The sequence below is a fragment of the Rhinopithecus roxellana genome, chromosome 13 (assembly GCF_007565055.1).
Source record: "Rhinopithecus roxellana isolate Shanxi Qingling chromosome 13, ASM756505v1, whole genome shotgun sequence".
NCBI lineage: Eukaryota > Metazoa > Chordata > Mammalia > Primates > Cercopithecidae > Rhinopithecus > Rhinopithecus roxellana.
The window spans coordinates 18,831,777-18,851,613 of NC_044561.1; the positions used below are offsets into that span (position 1 = coordinate 18,831,777).

The following is a 19,837-nucleotide window of genomic DNA, read 5'->3' on the forward strand; positions in this document are numbered from 1 at the left end:
TGATGTGCACTTTGATGCAAGTGGCAGTGCAGATTGTGTTCTTAACATTTTCCTCACTGGTTGGCTGGTAGCTTTGTGGTATCCCATTTTTAGTTTTTGATTTCTATGCATGACTTGTGATTGTGATGATAGCCACAAATTCACTGGACCTGGGTTTGCAGAAGCATTCTGGCATCTCTGGGATCAAAGGAAAAACCGCTTTTGTGGTCTTCCATCAGAGCTTGTATTTTTTCTTTTCTTTTCTTTTTTTTTTTTTGAGATAGGGTGGAGATGGGGTCTCGCCATGTTGCCCAGGCTGGTCTCAAACTCCTCAGCTCAAGCAATCCTCCTGCCTAGGCCTCCCAAAGTGCTGGGATTACAGGCGTGAGCCACCGTGCGCATCCTCAGAACTTGTATTTTCAACAAAGCCATGAGCTGTAGCATCAGATGAACACATACTCATGGGGAAATGAACCTTCACACACCAGCTCCACACACTTTACCGAGAGTGCTTTCATTATCTCCTTTTTCTCACCACCGCTCTGTGCCTTCCTCGGCCCCCTGTAGCTTAATTGAATCCCTGAAGTTCTGGAGGACCCGCTTCCTGCTGCTGCCAGCCTGTGTCACCGCCACCAAGCGCATCACAGAGGGGGAGGCCCACTGCGACATCTATGGGGACAGGCCCCGTGCAGACGAGGACGAGTGGCAACTCCTGGATGGCTTTATCCGCTTTGTGGAGGGCTTGAATCGCATTCGCAGGCGGCATCGCTCGGATCGCATGATGCGAGTAAGGGCTCCTTGAACTCAGGGAGTGTGCCTGGTGTGAGATGCAGGTTTGCCACCTCCTCTGTTAGGGGCCTCTCATCATCAGCCTATTTATTTCCTCATCAACTGCCCAATGTTTACCTTAAATCCAAAACAGTGTTTTCTTCTCCACTGCACGATAAAGGAGGAAGGGATAGAGTGCAGGCAGTGACTGGGTGGTGTTCTGTGGCATAGAGCCACTCACTTCCACCTGAGGACACAGTGCCTTGAGGTCCTCCCCAAGTGGGACCCTATGTTGAGCACAGCTGCTTGTGTGACTGGGTGCTGAACTGCTGAGTAGAAACTCTCAGGAGGTGAACAGCAGCAGTCCTTCCTCACTCATCTTGCTCCAGCGTTCCCAGCACCCTGCGCTTCATTCAGTCACACACCACCCAGTGCGGAGACTCAGGCTTCTGGGGGTTATGGAATATGCCAGCTATAAGGGGCAGAACTGGGATTCAGCATTTTTTTTTAACTAATATATAGTACAATTGACATGTGTGTGTGTGTGTGTGTGTGTGTATGTACACAGGTCTATGAATTTTAATAAATATATAGATTCATGTAACCACCACCATCACTTCAAAAAAATTCTCTCATGCTAGTCTTTTTTCTTTTTTTGAGACATGGTCTCACTCTGTTGCCCAAGCAGGAGTGTGGTGGCATTATCATGGCTCACTGCAGCCTTGACCTCCCACCTTAGCCTTCCAAGTAGCTGGGACTAAATGTCCAACTAATTTTTTGTATTTGTTATAGAGATGGGGTTTCCCCATTTTGTCCAGGTTTTTCTCAAATTCCTGGGCTCAAGCAGTCCTCCTGCCATGGCCTCCTAAAGTGCTGGGATTACAGGCATGAGCCACCATGCCCGGACTTATGCTAGTCTTTATAGTCACGTTCTCCCCTATCTCTAATCCATGGCAACCACTGGTGTGTTCCTTATCACTGTACTTCTGTCTTTTCCAAACATCACAGAAAAGAGTCACATCATATGTGAAAAGGTCACATTTTATTGCCTTCTTTCACTTAGCATAATACCTTTGGATTCATCCAAGTTGTGTGTGTAAGTAGTTCACTCTTTTTAATCACCAGGGAATGTTCCATTATCAGCCATGTTTTTTTGTTTTTAACCTCAAGTTCAGTATTCTTCCTCTCACACCAGCTGCCTTGTGTACACAACATCACTTATGATTAGAAACATGTCTGGGAGAACTTGGATAGTGGGAAGAACTTTGGTTTTGAAGTGAGGTCACTGGAGTTTGGATTCCAGCTCCAGTAGGATGTGGGCTTCAGTTTCTTCTTCTGTAAAATAGGACTAACATTGTTTACTTCATAGAGCTGTGGTGAGGGTGAAATGAGATGATGTGCAAATAAAGGGGCAGTTTATTTTTAGTTCACCAGACATTTGAGTGAAACGTGGTTTTCTGTCACTTGCTGAACACTGAGAACCCATGTTCCTGGACCATGTCCAGGGCCTGGGAATGCTGCAGCGTGCCCTGGGGCCTGAGTGGCTTCCGCTGAGAGCCCACTCGGCTGATGGCCTTGTCTCCTCTTCTCTGCTTTAGAAAGGGACCGCTATGAAAGGCTTGCAGATGACCGGGCCCATTTCCACACATTCTCTGGAGTCAGCCGCACCCCCGGTGGGGAAGAAGGGAACCTCAGCTCTCTCTGCCCTGTTGGAGATGGAGGCCAGTCAGAAGTAAGTGCCTGGTAGAAGAGTGACTTGTCCCCATCTTGACAGCCCTGAGGGTTTTCAATGCCCTGTTCCCATGAGGGGGTGAAATATTTCCTTTACAAGGAGCTTGTAATTAGGAAGAAGACATTTATGTGAAAAGAAAGCTAGGCTAATACCTGGTAGGTATTGGATAACATGAAATAGGCCAGAAGTTACAAACTTTTAGATTGGGACTTAATTGAAATACAGACTCATTTAGTTTGGCCCACAAAATATTTCAACATATTTGAGCCGGGGCCAGGTATGGTGGCTCAGGCCTGTAATCCCACCACTTTGGAAGGCCAAGGTGGGCAGATCACTTGAGGCCAGGAGTTTGAGACCAGCCTGGCCAACATGGGAAAACCCCATCTTTACTGGGGGGGGGGTGGGGAAAAGCCGGCTGTATTAGTCCAGTCTCACACTGCTAATAAAGACATACCTAAGACTGAGTAATTTATAAAGGGAAGAAGTTGAATCGACTCACAGTTCTGCAGGGCTGGGGAGGCCTCAGAAACTTACAATCATGGCAGAAGGGGAAGCAAACACAACCTTCTTCACATGGCAGCAGCAAAAAGTGCGGAGTGGAGGTAGGGGAAAAGCCCCTTATAAAACCGTCACATCTTGTGAGAACTCACTATCATGAGAACAGCATGGAGGTAACCATCCCCATGATTAAATTACCTCCCACCTGGACCCTCCCATGACATGTGGGGATTATAGGAACCATAACTCAAGATAAGATTTGGGTGGGGATACAGACAAACCATATCATTTTGCCCCTGGCCCCTCCCAGTTCTCATGTCCTTGCATTTCAAAACACAGTCATGCCTTCTCCACAGTCCCCCAAAGTCTTAATTCATTCCAGCATTAACTCAAAAGCCCAAGTCCAATGTCTCATCTGAGACAAGGCAAATCCCTTTTACCTATGAGCTTGTAAAGTCAAAAGCAAGTTAGTTACTTCCTTGATACAATGGGGTACAGACATTGGGTAAATACACCCGTTCCAAATGGGAGAAATTGGCCAAAACAAAGGGGTTACAGGCCCCATGCAAGTCTGAAATCCAGTAGGGCAACCATTAAACTTTAAAGTTCCAAAATGATCTCCTTTGACTCCATGTCTCACATTTATGGCACTCTGATACAAGAGGTAGGCTCCCAGGGCCTTGGGTAGCTCCAGCCCTGTGGCTCTACAGGGTACAGCCCCCTTTCTGGCTGCTTTCATGGGCTGGCATTGAGTGTCTGCCACTTTTCCAGGTGCATGGTGCAAGCTGTTGGTGGATCTACCATTCTGGGGTCTGGTGGATGGTGGCCCACTTCTCACAGCTCCACTAGGCAGTGCCCCAGCAGAGACTCTTTGTGGGGGCTCCAACCCCACATTTTCCTTCCGCACTGCCCTAGCAGAGGTTCTCCATGAGGGCCCTGCCCCTGAAGCAAACTCCTGCCTCCTCTGGAATCTAGGCAGAGATTCCCAAACCTCAATTCTTGACTTCTGTGTACCCGCAGGCTCTACACCACATAGAAGCTGCCAAGGCTTGGAGCTTACACCCTCTGAAGCCATGCCTGAGCTGTACCTTGTGCCCTTTTAGCCATGGCTGGAGTGGCTGGTATGCAGTGCACAAACTTCCCTAGGCAGCACACAGCAGGAGGCCCTAGGCCAGGCCCAGGAAACCAATTTTTCCTCCTAGGCCTCCAATCCTATAATGGGAGGGTTGGCGTGAAGGTCTCTGACTTGCCCTGGAGACATTTTCCCCATTGTCTTGGTGATTAACATTAAGCTCTTCCAATGGTGTGAACCTGGGAGGCAGAGCTTGCAGTGAGCAGGAGATCGGGCAACTGCATTCTAGCCTGGGCGACAGAGCGAGACTCCGTCTCAAAAACAAAAAAAAAATTAAAAAAAAAAAAAAATTAGGCTCCTCATTACTTATGCAAATTTCTGCAGTAGGCTTGAATTTCTCCCCAGAAAATGGGTTTTTCTTTTCTGTCACATCATCAGGCTGCCAAGTTTCCAAACTCTGCTTCCTCTTTGAACACTTTGCCACTTAGAAATGTCTTCCGCCAGATATCCTAAATCATCTTCTCAAGTTCAAAGTTTCACAGATCTCCAGAGCAGGGGCGAAATGCCACCAGCCTCTTTGCATAGCAAGAGTGATCTTTACTCCAGTTCCCAACAAGTTCCCCATCTTCATCTGCAGCCACCTCAGCCTAGACGTCATTGACCATATCACTATCAGCATTTTGGTCAAAGCCATTCAACAAGTCTCTAGGAAGTGCCAGACTTTCCCACATCTTCCTGTCTTTTGAGCCCTCCAAGTCGCTGGGAAGTTCCAAACTTTCCCACATTTTCCTGTCTTCTTCTGAGCCCCCCGAAACTGTTCGAACCTTTGCCTGTTACCCAATTCCAAAGTCACTTCCACATTTTCGGGTATCTTTACAGCAGTGCCCCACTCCCCAGTACCAATTTACTGTATTAGTCCATTCTTATGCTACTAATAAAGACATAGCTGAGACTGGGTAATTTATAAAGGAAAGAGGTTTAATTGACTCACAGTTCAGCATGGCTGGGGAGGCCTCAGGAAACTTAAAATCATGGCGAAAGAGGAAGCAAACACATGCTTCTTCACATGAGAGCAGCAAGGAGAAGTACAGAGTGAAGGGGAAGGCCCTTGTAAAATCATCAGATCTTGACGGGCATAGTGGCTTACACCTATAATCCCAGCACTTTGGGAGGCCTTGGCGGGTGAATCACCTGAGGCCAGGAGTTCAAGCCAACATGGTGAAATCCCATCTCTACTAATAATACAAAAATTAATCGGGCATGGTGGCGCACACCTGTAATCCCAGTGACTCAGGAGGCTCAGGCAGAAAAATTGCTGGAACCTGGGAGGCGGAGGTTGCAATGAGCTAAGATTGCACCACTGTACTCCAGCCTGGGTGACAGCAAGACTCCGTCTTAAAAATAATAAGTAAATAAAATAAAACCATCAGATCTCATTAGAACTCACTATCACAAGAATAGCATGGAGGAAACCACCCCCATTATTCAGTTACCTCCCACTGGGTCCCTCCCAAGACACATGGGGATTATGGGAACTACAATTTGAGATGAGATTTGGGTGGGGATACAGCCAAACCGTATCACTGGGTATGGTGGCGCACGCCTGTAATCACAGCTACTTTGGAGGCTAAGACATGAGAATATCTTGAACTCAGGAGGCAGAGGTTGCAGTGAGCCGAGATTGTGCCACTAAGCTCCAGCCTGGGCGATAGAGTGAGACTCTGTCTCAACAACAACAACAACAACAAAATTTGAGCCGGGTTTTAAATTTGAAGATTCCATATAAAAAATCTGGATTGTATAGATTGCATATGAATTTTTATATTAAAATATACATTATGTATGACATGGTACATGATATATAATATATAAAACAATATAGGTAATATACTATAATACGCAATCCTGAATTTCATATTGGCTGGGAATATAATATACTCAATCCGCAATTTCAGTTACCCAAGGTTAACTGTGGTCCAAAAATAGGCAAGTACAGTGCAGTAAGATATTTTGAGAAAGAAAGTCCGCATTCACATAACTTTTCTTACTGTATATGGTATAGTTCTGTTTATTATTATTGTTGATAATCTATTACCATGCCTAATTTGTAAATGAAACTTTAGCGTAAGTATGTATTTATAGGGAAAAAAACATAGTAGATACAGGGCTTGGTACTACCTTAGGTTTCAGACATCCACTGGGGATCTTGGAACATATCCCCCTCAAGTAAGTGAGGACTATTGTAATGCAAAGTTGGCCAGGTGCAGTGGTCCATGCCCATCCTCCTAGCACTTTGGGAGGCCAAGTCGGGTGGATTGCTTGAGCTTGGGAGTTTTGAGACCAGCCTGGGCAACATAGTGAGACCCTATCTCAAAAAAAAATTTATAATTAATGTATGAAAATGCAGTTTTGCTTGAGGCCGAGCTCAGTGGCTCGTGCCTATAATCCCAGCACTTTGGGAGGCCAAGGCAGGTGGATCACAAGGTCAAGAGATTAAGACTATCCTGGCCAATGTGGTGAAACCTCATTTCTACTAAAAATATAAAAATTAGCTGGCGTGGTGGTGTGCATCTGTAGTCCCAGCTACTCAGGAGGCTGAGGCAGGAAAATTGCTTGAACCTGGGAGGCAGAGGTTGCAGTGAGCTGAGATTGCGCCACTGCACTCCAGCCTGGTGACAGAGCGAGACTCCATCTCAAAAAAAAAAAAAAAAAAAAAAAAATCCAGTTTTACTTGAAATAGTGGAGGCTCTATTAACACAGGATCCACATTTGCACCCAGCCACGGTGAGATGGCACTTCAGAAGGGGCATATGCCTTGGGTTCACACTCTGGTCTTAAACTTGTCTTATACACTCAGTCATGCTACCTAGCTGGCTTCTCTAGGCCTTTGAGTATGTGGCCCCTTTATAAACAGTTAAGTGCAACAGTTGATAAGACACTGTTGGGACCACACTTGGTTGGGAGGGCAGGGAGAGTGTGGTGTCATGGGTGGTGGGATTCAAGCTGGCATTGTAGGAAGCAAAGCCTTTACATGGGGGTGGGTGAGACTTGAGGAAAGACAAAACACTGCCTTGGGCCACCTTCCCTGCCCCTTTCCACCTCACAGCTAGATCAGGTTCCTCCCTGTGCCTGCCAGCATCCTGGGCCTATGTCCATCAGAGCACTTACCAGTATTCTGCTGGGAGCTACAGTCATCTGTTTACTTCTCCCTGACTTGACTGTGTGCTCTGAGGCTGGAGGCTGCATGCTGTGCCTGGCACATAGTAGGTGTATAATGGATATTTATTGAATGATGGAGGAGGAGGATGCTGAGGATTCCCCTGTAGAGATGTGAGGTGAGCATGTTAGGGGAGGCTACACCTTGACTGTTTGGTATGAGGGTCTGTCATGCCCACAGGAATCTGCACACATTAGGCTTTCCAGAAGTAACATTGAACAAGCAAGGGTGAGGTAGGATGCAGACGTGGAATTTGAAAGACAGTATGGGAATTTGGACGCTAGGCTGTCCTTATGCATTCTCATGGCAAGAGGAATCCTTTGAAAGTTTTAAAAATTCTATTACAGGCCAGGCATGGTGGCTCACTCCTGTAATCCCAGCAATTTGGGAGACTCATGCCTGTAATTCCAGCACTTTGGGAGACTGAGAGGTCAGGATTACTTGAGCCTAGGAGTTCAAGATCAGGATAGCTAACATAGTGAGACCCCATCTCTACAAAAAATTGGCCTAGTGTGGTGGTGAATGCTGAGGTGGGAGGATTGCTTGAGCCTGGGAGGTTGAGGCTAGGCTGCAATTAGCCTCAGTTGCACCACTGCACTCCAGTCTGGGCGACAGAGCAAGACCCTGTCTCAATAAAAAATGAAAATAAAAATTTTATTAGAAAATTTCAAAGGGATATGAATAATAGACTGGTATAATAAATTCCTGCTTACCCATCACCCAGCTTCAATGAGTATCATCTCATGGCTGACCTAATTTCATTTCTATCCAACTTATGTTTTCCTTTTCTTTTGTTTTTTTAAATCAAATTTCTGATGCCATTTCCCTTCATCTGTAATATTTTGGAATGTACCTCGGAAAGACAAGTACCCTTTTTTAAAAAACCAAAACCATGGTATTATAATTTACCTTTAAAATTACAACAATTCCTTAATATCATGAAATAGCCAGTTGGTGTCTTTGGCAGAAGTGTTTTTTTCAGAGATGAGCTCCCTGTGTGGGACGGCTTGGTGGGCAGGGGCCAGGAGGCAGAGTCTCATCAGGAGGCTCCCACTAGTCCAGGCAAGAGGCAGCTGAGGCTGGATGGAAGGTGATGATGAGATGGAAAAGAAGGGATGAAGAACACGGCAGGGTGCCTACGGTGAGGGGACAGATGAGAGAAGGAAAACTGGGGTAGGTTGGGTTTGTTACTGAGGGCACTGGGTCTTCTTTTGACAATATCTTTATCAGACCAAAGGAAGATGCCAGGAGTCTGTATGGCAGTTTCTCCCTGTAACTAATCACTGACTTTTCCCACTGGAAAAGAGAACAAGGAACATATGTTGCTGGGAGGGGTGTCAAGCTGGGGGTGAGGTGAAAGGATCTTATTTTGTCAGTGAGTCATTTTTTAGTATGCACCAAGGAGCCTGTTTCTGCTTACACTGAAGAAGCATATCGTGGGGGTAGTGGTACCCCCAGTGTGAAGGGTGAGATTCTCAGCCAACCCCAAGGCAAGAGGCAGGACAAAGAGATCCAAGACTTCCTCCTTGCCACGGATGACTGCTCCCGGGAGACATGCTACATTTTCTCAATAGAGGTAGAGTAGAGCGAGCCAGACCTTTATATAACATTTGTATAACATTTGCTTGCACAGAATTTTTTATTTATGTGTTTTTGTTTTTTCTTTCACTGCCCCAAACAGATTGTTTTATTTATTATGCAAAACAGCATACAGCGGCATGAAAACGCTTACAAAATTTCACCTGTAGTCCCACCATCTTACCTTACATCTAACCGTGTATTTTCTTCCAGTTTTCTTCCCATCTTTATCTGTAGGCATATACATTTAGTCAGGCTCTTGTGGAAGACAGAAGCCCTGGAATCTTAGCTTTGTGCTGATTAATAGCAGTGGGACCAGTCTGGGCAGCAGGTGCTGGCCAGTGGGCTTTTCTGTTCCTATTAGATGAGGATGACCCAATGACAGCCAAGTCAGGGCAGAGAAAGAGAGAGAGAGACCCCACCAAGCAGATGGATATTCATGTTCTGTCCAAGGTGGCTCTAGTGTGTGCGTGTTACTCAGGCCTTTCTGGGGAAAGCACGCTAGCAGTGAGCCACACTGTGCCATCTGCCTGCAGAGGCGTGTGAAGGGTGTCTGTGTGCTTTTACCCTTCCTGATTCTGTGTAGGCTGTGTCTTTCTCCTGCCCACCCTTCAAGGCCCACGCGGAGCATATATGGTCACTGCCTCCATGGAGGTGTGGCTAGCGCCCCCTCCTGGCTGAACATACCCAAGCATGCCCTCATGTATGTTCTCATGTATACACATATGCATTGTAACTGGTTGTTTTGTGGCAGTCCCGTCTTCCTGAGCCATTAGAAGAGGAGATTCTGGCCGGGCGCGGTGGCTCAAGCCTGTAATCCCAGCACTTTGGGAGGCCGAGACGGGTGGATCGCGAGGTCAGGAGATCGAGACCAACCTAGCTAACACGGCGAAACCCCGTCTCTACTAAAAAATACAAAAAAAAAAAACTAGCCGGGCGAGTTGGCGGGCGCCTGTAGTCCCAGCTACTTGGGAGGCTGAGGCAGGAGAATGGTGTAAACCCGAGAGGCGGAGCTTGCAGTGAGCTGAGATCCGGCCACTGCACTCCAGCCTGGGCGACAGCGCGAGACTCCGTCTCAAAAAAAAAAAAAAAAAAAAAGAAGAGGAGATTCTAAGGGCAAGGACAGGGTCAATCTTCTTTTCAGAATCCCTGACTGCTAGTCAGTGCATCAACATATAGCAGGTGACTCAGTACATGTGGATTGTCGTGTGCATCAAATGACACATCTGAGTGGTCACCGGGGATGCAAGAGAATGTCACAGCATGCATTTGTGGATGAGACTTAGAGGAAAACACACTGTGTTGTGATAGAAAGAGAGTGGTGTCAGTGCACAAGGAAAATAATCTAGCACTTAGTCTTTTGTCCTGTGAATTACAACTCAGAGCATCCAAGTAATTGGTGTGGGGAAGTTTCTCTTTTTAAAATATCCCAGCTAATAAATACAGAAGGAATGATGAACTGTCACTGTGTGTAGTCTCTGATGAATGAATGGATCTAGCAAAGATAATCAGTGGCAGCTCACATCATAAGAGAGAGGTAGCCATTCTGGGCCTCCAGGCAGAAGTGCACAGTACCACTTAGGAAGAATAGTGGCCCAAAATTTGACCGAAATCTGCCCAAATCCCTTGATGTAAGTTCTGCTTCTCAGGAAGTACAGGGCACAGAAGAACATGTTATATAATAAAGGGATGTAATCAGCACATCCAGGCTGTGTAAGTTTACACGGCTAATGAGCTACTTTCTTTAACAAATAATTTGCAAGGATAAGGAGAAGTGAAGAGGGGCTTATACCTTATAAGGACTTAAGATACATAACATATGACAATGTAGGGACTTAGTTGAGTCTTGTTGTTGGGTTTTGTTTTTTGTTTTTTTTTAAGACAGAGTCTCGCTGTGTCGCCCAGGCTGCAGTGCTGTGGCACGATCTGGGCTCACTGCAACCTCTGCCTCCCAGGTTCAAGCGATTCTCCTGCCTCAGCCTCCTGAGTAGCTGGGACTACAGACATGCACCACCACACCGGCTAATTTTTGTATTTTTAGTAGAGACAGAGTTTCAACATGTTGGCCAGGATGGTCTCAATCTTCTGACTTCGTGATCCACCCACCTTGGCCTTCCAAAGTGCTGGGATTACAGGTGTGAGCCACCGCACCCAGCTAAAAAAAATTTTTTGAGACAATTGAGGAAATATTTGACTTTTGAAAAATTTTTAAAACATTTGTTATCTTTTAGAGATACTGAAATGTTTAAGGATGAAACAATGTGTGAGTTTTGCTTCAAAATATTTCATGTGGGTAGGCAGAGTGTATGGATGAAACCAGAATGGCTCTAATGATATAATTTTGGTAAGGGATATGTAGGGGTTCATTATATTGTCCTCTTTACTTTTGTATATGTTTGTATTTTTTCATAATGTAAAAACAAATTTTAAGGGAGAGTGCAACAGGTTACTATGGAAACAGATTTTTGCATCCCTGGTATGTGATTACTTCGCATTGAGTAACAAAAGTATCAGAATTTAAGATAAGAAAATTGTTGCAAATTGGATTCTCAGGGAAGCGGACTGAGATGGAATGTAGCATATAGGATGCGTATTAAGGAGAGCCCTTGGGCACAACACCTGTGGGAGGGATGGGGAAGAAACCGGAGTGGGTGCTGAGAGAAGCTGGACTACAGCCCAGACCCAGTGACAGCCTCAGGAGATCCCACAGGAACAGCCTAGAACAGCTTTCAGAGATGTGCTGAGTTAGGCCAACAAACACACGTATGCAGGCATACACACACACTCACACACACACCATTCATTGGCTATGGCAGCCCATGCAGCTGGGGCTGTCCCTGAAGGGGCTGAAAACTGAGACAGAGCCTCCTAGACAGCCCTCCCAGTGCTGGGACAACAACAAGGCCATCGTGGAGGGGGCTGGGCCCTGCCTCGCACTGTCCATCACAATAAGTAATATATATTATAGTAATAATGAAGCACTTAAGACTTTAATTTGAGCCTTCTGAAACCTAACAATAAAACAGTGATATATTAAAGCAACGTAATTTAATCTAAAGTAAAGTGTAGTTAATTTTAGAACAGAAAAAAGTTAGGAAAATAAACATGAAAATATTCATTCATGCCGGGCGCGGTGGCTCAAGCCTGTAATCCCAGCACTTTGGGAGGCCGAGACGGATGGATTGCGAGGTCAGGAGATCGAGACCATCCTGGCTAACACGGCGAAACCCCGTCTCTACTAAAAAATACAAAAAACTAGCCGGGCGAGTTGGCGGGTGCCTGTAGTCCCAGCTACTGGGGAGGCTGAGGCAGGAGAATGGCGTAAACCCGGGAGGCGGAGCTTGCAGTGAGCTGAGATCCGGCCACTGCACTCCAGCCTGGGTGACAGAGCGAGACTCCGTCTCAAAAAAAAAAAAAAAAAAAAAGAAAATATTCATTCATGTACATCAGAACTGAGATGAGATGGGATGAGATGTCATAAGGAAACTGTATTTGTCTTGCGTTATGAGATAATGTCTGTTAATTTGGTTTGGAGGGTGATGTAGCTATGCACATTGGAAAGATTAACATGTAAATCCCTTCAAAATATATAGAGAATTAACACATTTTCTCCTGTTTATGCTGCGTGTTAATGCAGTCTTTTTTTTTTTTTTTGGTCGCAAGGCTGGAGTGCAGTGGCACGATCTCGGCTCACTGCAACCTCTGCCTCCTGGGTTCCGGTGATTCTCATGCCTCAGCCTCCTGAGTAGCTGGGACTATAGGCGTGCACTGCCACGCCTGGCTAATTTTTTGTATTTTTAGTAGAGGTGGAGTTTCACCGTTTTGGCCAGGCTGGTCTCAAACTCCTGACCTCAGGTGATCCGCCCACCTTGGCTTCCCAAAGTGTGGGGTTTACAGGCATGAGCCACCACGCAGTCTTAACATTCAGAATGTGCTTTTGCTGGTATATTAAATAAAAATTGAGAAAAAAGTATTTTTACAAGAATTTAAAAAATGGTGTTCAAACCATGTCAGTTCCCTTTTTAAGGTCATATATAAGTACCAGATGCTGCCAGAATGCTTTTAAAATTGGGTTATTTTCTGATTTACTGTGGAGGACTGGTGATTGTTCAGCACAATGAATGAAATTAAGCATATCATGAAGGGCTGGAAAGGGAAACAAGGCAGAAATGTGTGTTTCAAAGATGACAGCAACAGAGCTGTCTGCATCTTGGCGGACATGGATCCTTTACCAGGAAGCTCTGAGCAAGCTACTGTCCTGTGGTTTTCCTCCTTTCAGGTGCCTGGGAGAACAGCAGGCAGCTGTGCATGGTGGAAAGAGCTCTGCCCAGTCAGCCGAGAGCAGCAGCGTTGCCATGACTCCCACCTACATGGACAGCCCACGAAAGGTAAAGGAAGCCACTGTAGCGGGGAGCTGTCCTGTGCTCTCAGAGGCTCAGTGTGGAGGGTAAAACAGATAGCCCTTCAGATCCAGGATTGCATGTACTGAGGCTTTGGATGAATTATACCCTAAACCCTTTAAGGGTTCTATTACTGTTACTATTTTTATATAAGAACTTTCTTGCTCACAGTTGTAAGGAAGCTAACTTCTAGTTAAATCCAGATATAAAACAGTCAGTCATGCTTGTAATTCCAGCACTTTGGGCGGCCGAGGCTGGAGGATCACTTGAGCCCAGGAGTTTGAGACCAGCCTACGCAACATAAGGAGACCCCATTTCTAAAAAAAATTAAAAATAAAATTAGCTAGATGTGGTGGCGTTTACCTGTAGTCTCAGCTACTCAGAAGGCTGAGATGAGGGGATCCCTAGAGCCCAGGAGGTTGAGGTTAAAGTGAGCCATGATCACACCACCTCACTCCAGCCTGGGTGACAGAGTGAGACCCTGCTTCAAAAAAATAAGATACAACAGTTAAGCTAAACTTTGTTGGTTCAATGCCCAAGATCTGGCCTGAGCTTTGTATTTGGCCGTCTGGTTTTCCTTCACCCTCATCTTTAGCTTTCCCAGAGGGGAATAGAAAACTACTGAAGCAGCCTCCACCAGAGCTCTCTCTTCTTTGATAATGAAATTCCCATCAGTTTTCTCAGACACTGAGAAATACAGTCAAATGGGAGCATCCTGGGGTGGGTGGAAAATACAAAAAAACCTGAGACTTTAGGCCTTTATCAGGAACAAGTACAGTAGAGGAGCCGAAAACTCCATGGGTCTTTTAAGACCAATCGACTTGGCTCTGTCAGCTCCTTCTGGGAAATTCGGACTCTGAGATCACTCTGTTGTGATAGGGCGAGTTGACTGTACTTACCACTCTCTTGTCTCTATCACTGGGAGATGAAGGAGATTCAACACATATATGTTATTTTTCAAAATTGTGGTCAAATGATATATCTGTGTTTATTTTACCTCCATATCATGAAAATTTCCCATGTCATGAAATGTTTTACAAAAGCATGATTTTTAAAAATAACTATCATTTTATAAATGAATAACTTCATTTTATAAAATGAATAACTTTCATTTTTTTCCCTCAGCAACCCCAAAGAAAAAAATAGCTATATATCATTTTATCGTGTGGATATGCCTTCATTTATAACTTCTTTTGGTTAAAATTGTAGATGGTGATTTTTAAATGATTTTTGGTATTTTTCTATAAACTTTAAAAATTATTCTACAATATACCACAGTTAAAATGTTGCAGTGACTATGCTTGCAATAATTATTTGACCACACCTCTGATTAATTCCTTAGTCTAAATACTAGAATTACACTACATGGGTAGAGGGATTAAAATCTGAGAAAAAAGTATCAGCCAAGGCCGTGGGCAACTTGTAAGCCAAATGTTGGCAAACCTAAATATGTATTTTAGACTTTGTGGCCAAAAGGCAAAACAAAGCTATTGTGTAAGTACGGTATTTCCATAATCATTTAAAATTATTTTTAAACATAAATTTTTTTTTTTTTTTTTGAGACAGAGTCTCGCTCTGTCACCCAGGCTTAAGTGCAGTGGCATAATCTCAGCTCACTGCAACCTCAGCCTCCCGGGTTCAAGCAGTTCTCCTGCCTCAGCCTCTCCAGTAGCTGGGATTACAGGTGTGCACCACCATGGCCAGCTAATTTTTTAAATTTTTAGTAGAGAGAGGGTTTCACCATGTTGGCCAGGCTGGTCTCGAACTCCTGACCTCAAGTGATCCACCTGCCTCAGCCTCCCAAACTGCTGGGATTACAGGTGTGAGCCACCATGCCCACCCATAAAAACCATTCTTAGCTCATTGGCTGTAAAAAAATCAGATGGCTGGCCAGATTTGGTCTGCAAGCTGTAGTTTACCGACTGCTTCTCTAGGGAGTGGCTTTAAGAACCAAGGATAGGCCGGGCGCGGTGGCTCAAGCCTGTAATCCCAGCACTTTGGGAGGCCGAGACGGGCGGATCACGAGGTCAGGAGATCGAGACCATCCTGGCTAACACGGTGAAACCCCGTCTCTACTAAAAATACAAAAACTAGCCGGGCGAGGTGGCGGGCGCCTGTGGTCCCAGCTACTCGGGAGGCTGAGGCAGGAGAATGGCGTAAACCCAGGAGGCGGAGCTTGCAGTGAGCTGAGATCTGGCCACTGCACTCCAGTCCGGGCGACAGAGCGAGACTCCGCCTCAAAAAAAAAAAAAAAAAAAAAAAGAACCAAGGATAGTCTGTGTGTAAGGAATGATCTGCTGACCATGAGTCTTTTCACCTGTCCTCCTTCACATGTACGTAAACCTCAGCACCTTTGCTTCTATATGTTCTGGCAGAGAAGAGACACAGTGGAACAATGAGATACAAATCACCCTGTGTGCTGTCCACCAGGTTTTGCCTCTACTCATTGCCATCTTTGAGAATCAGAAACAATGCCGAGGACAAGACTGAAAAGCAGAGAAATTATAGTCACAAATATATTAGATTGCTGTTTAGAACCCTCTCCTGATCATCCAGGTGAACACTAAAATCCACATGCATGAGCCATCAATAGGCTGGAAGTAAACTGAATAGTCAAGGTGAAACAAAATGCTATGAGATGGCCAAAGCAAAGAGCCCTGCTGACATGCTCGGAAATGCCCAACCGTGTCCCCAAGGAACACTTCATGTTAGAATGCGTTGCGGGTGCCTGCATCAGCATCTGCACAGCCACAAGTTTCCAAGGTTTCGTATTTGAGTGTGCAGTCACTTACAGGAAGTGGCATCAGTATCAATAAAATAGGCACCTAAATATTTCAGTTATTCTACCTTTGGAATTGAGGAAAAGTTCCAGAAAAGCAGAGAACTTGAGATGTGTCACATGCCATTCCTGAATTTCTATGATAACCAGGCATAAAAAGTAAAAAGATTGCAAAAGGACAGAGGGTACTACTTCAGAATGATGGAAAGAGGGGTCACTGAAAAAGTCCTCTATGTGATTTTTGTTTCACAGACATGGCTGCTTGAACTCCACATGGGTAGGGTAGGGAGGGAATGACAGCTTTAGAAAACCCCTCACAATGTGAGTGCTGTGTATCTGACATTATATATATCTTAGCTTGCTGATGATTTTGTTACACAACCAGTGGAGGAGAAGGTATGGCTGCTTCTGTATCCCCTGTTTGCTAAAAAAACTAAGCAAGAACTTATCCTGCCTTGAATCCTCTCCTCCCATCTGGCTGCCATGTTTAGTAACAGGCAGAAAAAGCTTCATGGCTCAATGTATCTCTCCAAGAGGGTGACTAGTTACCCAGCCAGGTGGGAGGCCAGGATATTGCCACCAAAGCCCTTACCCTGCAGCCCCACCAAGCTGCTCTGCGGCCTTTTCCTCTTCCTTGGCATAGATCTGAAGGAATTTCAGAGCTATGTGGGAGGGTGAGAGCATCCAAGCCACGCTCTGATGAGACCAGAGAGAGCTTGGACACACCTTCCAACCTGGGTGCTTTCTCCCACACAGATGGGATATTCTGCCCAGGAAGGTGTGAGTTTCTGCTCATGCTTTGCATTTGGATATTGTCTTTCTGGGTGGATCTCTCTCTCTCTCTCTCTCTTTCTTTTTTTTTTTTTTTTTTCTTTTCCCCATCTTCTTCATGTGTCCTTGTTTCTCTCCTTCCCTCCTTGTTTTTATTTTTATTTTTTGTTTTTCATACCTGTCTCCTTCCCCTGATGGTTAACCACTGGTACACATTCCGTGTCTTCGCTTCCTTGCATCTGCTGCTGCTGCTTCCTCCTCCTCTGACTTCAGGATGGGGCCTTCTTTATGGAGTTTGTCCGCAGCCCACGCACAGCATCGTCCACCTTCTACCCTCAGGTTAGTCCAACTCCAGGGCTTTGCATGCCAGTCCCATTGGCAGACGCCATGAGCTGGCCTTCTGTTAGGCTCTGAACACATGGCATTGGGCTGCAACTAAATTTGGGGGGCAGTTGAAATTGAATTTGGTCTCAGAAGTGTACATTCTCTTCCATCTTGTTTGTGGCGGCGAAGTGGGGATGGAAGATATTAATGTAGAAGAACATAGGATTGTATCAGTGATGACTTTCTCATCACTGTCTGTTTCACATGGTTGCCACTGATTCTTTGCCAGTTTGCAGCATCTTCACTTTTAGGTTTTATGAGCAACATGAAATATGCTTACTTTAGGGCTGAACACTTATTTTTTCCCCTCCCAATACAACCGGATAAATTTATAACAGTGTGGCAGGAAGTGGTGGAAAAACACAGCAAATGTTTATTAATAGGTGTGTGCTACTTCATAGGTCGAAGGTGTAGCTCACCTAGCTTCTGCATTTCAGTTAAATTATTTGTCAGTTAAAAGATTTGGACCAGGCCGGGCACAGTGGCTCACGCCTGTAATCCTAGCACTTTGGGAGGCCGAGACAGGTGGATCACTTGAGGTCAGGAGTTCAAGACCAGCTGGGCCAACATGGTGAAACCCCATCTCTACTAAAATTACAAAAATTAGTCAGGCGTGGTGGCACATGCCTGTAAGTCTAGCTGCTCAGGAGGCTGAGGCAGGAGAATCCCTTGAACCCAGGAGTCAGAGGTTGCAGTGAGCCAAAATTATGCCACTGCACTCCAGCCTGGGCAACAGAGCCAGAGTCTGTCTCAAATAAATAAATAAATAAAAATAATAAAATAGAATTTTTTAAAATGAGAAAAGAAAAAGTCATTAGCTGGTTAAATGGGCATACCACTAGTGAGTGACTGAACTCCTACATCATTCTGTGCACTGCACTGGGAGGGTAAGGGTTTAGTTAACATTGGAATAGATCAGAGGTACCATGCCTTTCTGTGCAAGTCTTCAGCTATCCCCAACTGCCTCTTCCCAGTCAGCGGTGTAACTATAGGCAAATCCCTGTAAGGACCTTTGAGTCCTAATCTAAGCAACATCTCTAAACTCTGAGTGTGGGTAGAGCACTGTATTTTTGGTTTAAAACAAACATTGGTTGATCCAGACCTTTTACTTTCCTTTTTTTAGAGGTAGTGTCTTGCTCTGTTGTCCAGGCTGGAGTCCAGCCTTAGCCTCCCAAGTAGCTGGGATTATAGATATGAACCACAATGCCCAGCTCATTTTTAATTTTTTTTGAGGTAGGGTCTTGCTATGTTGCCCAGGCTGATCAGCTCCTGGTGTCAAGTGATTCTTCTGCCTTGGCCTACCAAAGCATTGGGATTACAGGCATGAGCCACTGTGTCTGGCCATTAACCTTTTACTTTGTGGTTTTTTTGTTTTTGTTTTGAGACAGAGTTTGACTCTAGTCGCCCAGGCTGGAGTGCAGTGGTACAATGTTGGCTCACTGCCACCTCCACCTCTAAAGTTCAAGCATTTCTCCTGCCTCAGCCTCCCGAATAGCTAGGATTACAGGTGTGCACCACCATGCCCAGCTAACTTTTGTATTATTAGTAGAGAAGGGGTTTCACCATGTTGGCCAGGCTGGTCTTGAACTCCTGACCTCAGGTGATAGGCCCACCTTGGCCTCCCAAAGTGCTAAGATTACAGGCGTGAGCCATTGTGCCCGGCCACCTTTTACATTCTTACAGGAGACTGTTATGGAAAGTTTTAGACTCAGGAGAGGCACACAAATAAGGATTATATTACCCATCAGGTGTTTTGTTGAAAAGGCGGGAAGTGAGGTGGGAAGATCACTTGAGCCCAGGAGAATAAGACCAGCCTGGACGATATTGGAAAACCCTGTCTCTAATTTTTAAAAAAATGTATACATAAAAAAAGAAAATTATATTGGGAGGCCAAGGCAGATGGATCACTTGAGGTCAGGGGTTCGAGACCAGCCTGGTCAATATGGTGAAACCCCATTTCTTTTTTTTTTTTTTTTTTTTGAGACGGAGTCTCACTCTGTCGCCCAGGCTGGAGTGCAGTGGCCGGATCTCAGCTCACTGCAAGCTCCGCCTCCCGGGTTTACGCCGTTCTCCTGCCTCAGCCTCCCGAGTAGCTGGGACTACAGGCGCCACCACCTCGCCCGGCTAGTTTTTGTATTTTTTAGTAGAGACGGGGTTTCACCGTGTTCGCCAGGATGGTCTCGAACTCCTGACCTCGTGATCCGCCCGTCTTGGCCTCCCAAAGTGCTGGGATTACAGGCTTGAGCCACCGCGCCCAGCCAAAACCCCATTTCTAATAAAAATAAAAAAATTAGCCCAGCATGGTGGCATTCACCTGTAGTCCCAGTTACTCAGGAGGGTGAGGGAGGAGAATTGCTGGAACCCGGGAAGCAGAGGTTGCGGTGAGCCGAGATCATGCCACTGCACTCCAGCCTGGGCAACAGAGTGAGACTATGTCTGAAAAAACCAAAAAAAAATTCTATCAGAGATAGTGAGAGCTCTCTGTACATACACAAAATTAAATTGTACTTTTTCTTTATGTTTATTTTTTATTGTGGTAAAATACACAGAACATAAAACTCGCTTTGTGTATTTTCTGATGTGCAGCATAGTGTGGAGGAGGGAGGCCAGTGGAGTCAGATGGCTGCTTTCTTTTTTCTTTTTTTTTTTTTAGACGGAA

General features: G+C 45.4%; 1 protein-coding gene across 15 annotated transcripts in view; it reads left to right on the forward strand.

Annotated features, from left to right (window-relative positions):
* Window positions 1–19,837, forward strand: part of DEPDC5 (DEP domain containing 5, GATOR1 subcomplex subunit) — a 156,569-nt gene that overhangs the window by 94,352 nt on the left and 42,380 nt on the right. For all 15 annotated transcript variants that reach the window (XR_004052681.1, XR_004052682.1, XR_004052683.1 and 12 more), the window contains 3 exons: window positions 547–766; window positions 2,346–2,479; window positions 13,124–13,232. Coding sequence is in view for 11 of the 15 variants with exons in the window: in XM_030914912.1 (XP_030770772.1) it covers window positions 547–766; window positions 2,346–2,479; window positions 13,124–13,232 (463 nt within the window). In the remaining 4 variants the exon portion in view is untranslated. The remainder of the gene's footprint in view (window positions 1–546; window positions 767–2,345; window positions 2,480–13,123; window positions 13,233–19,837) is intronic.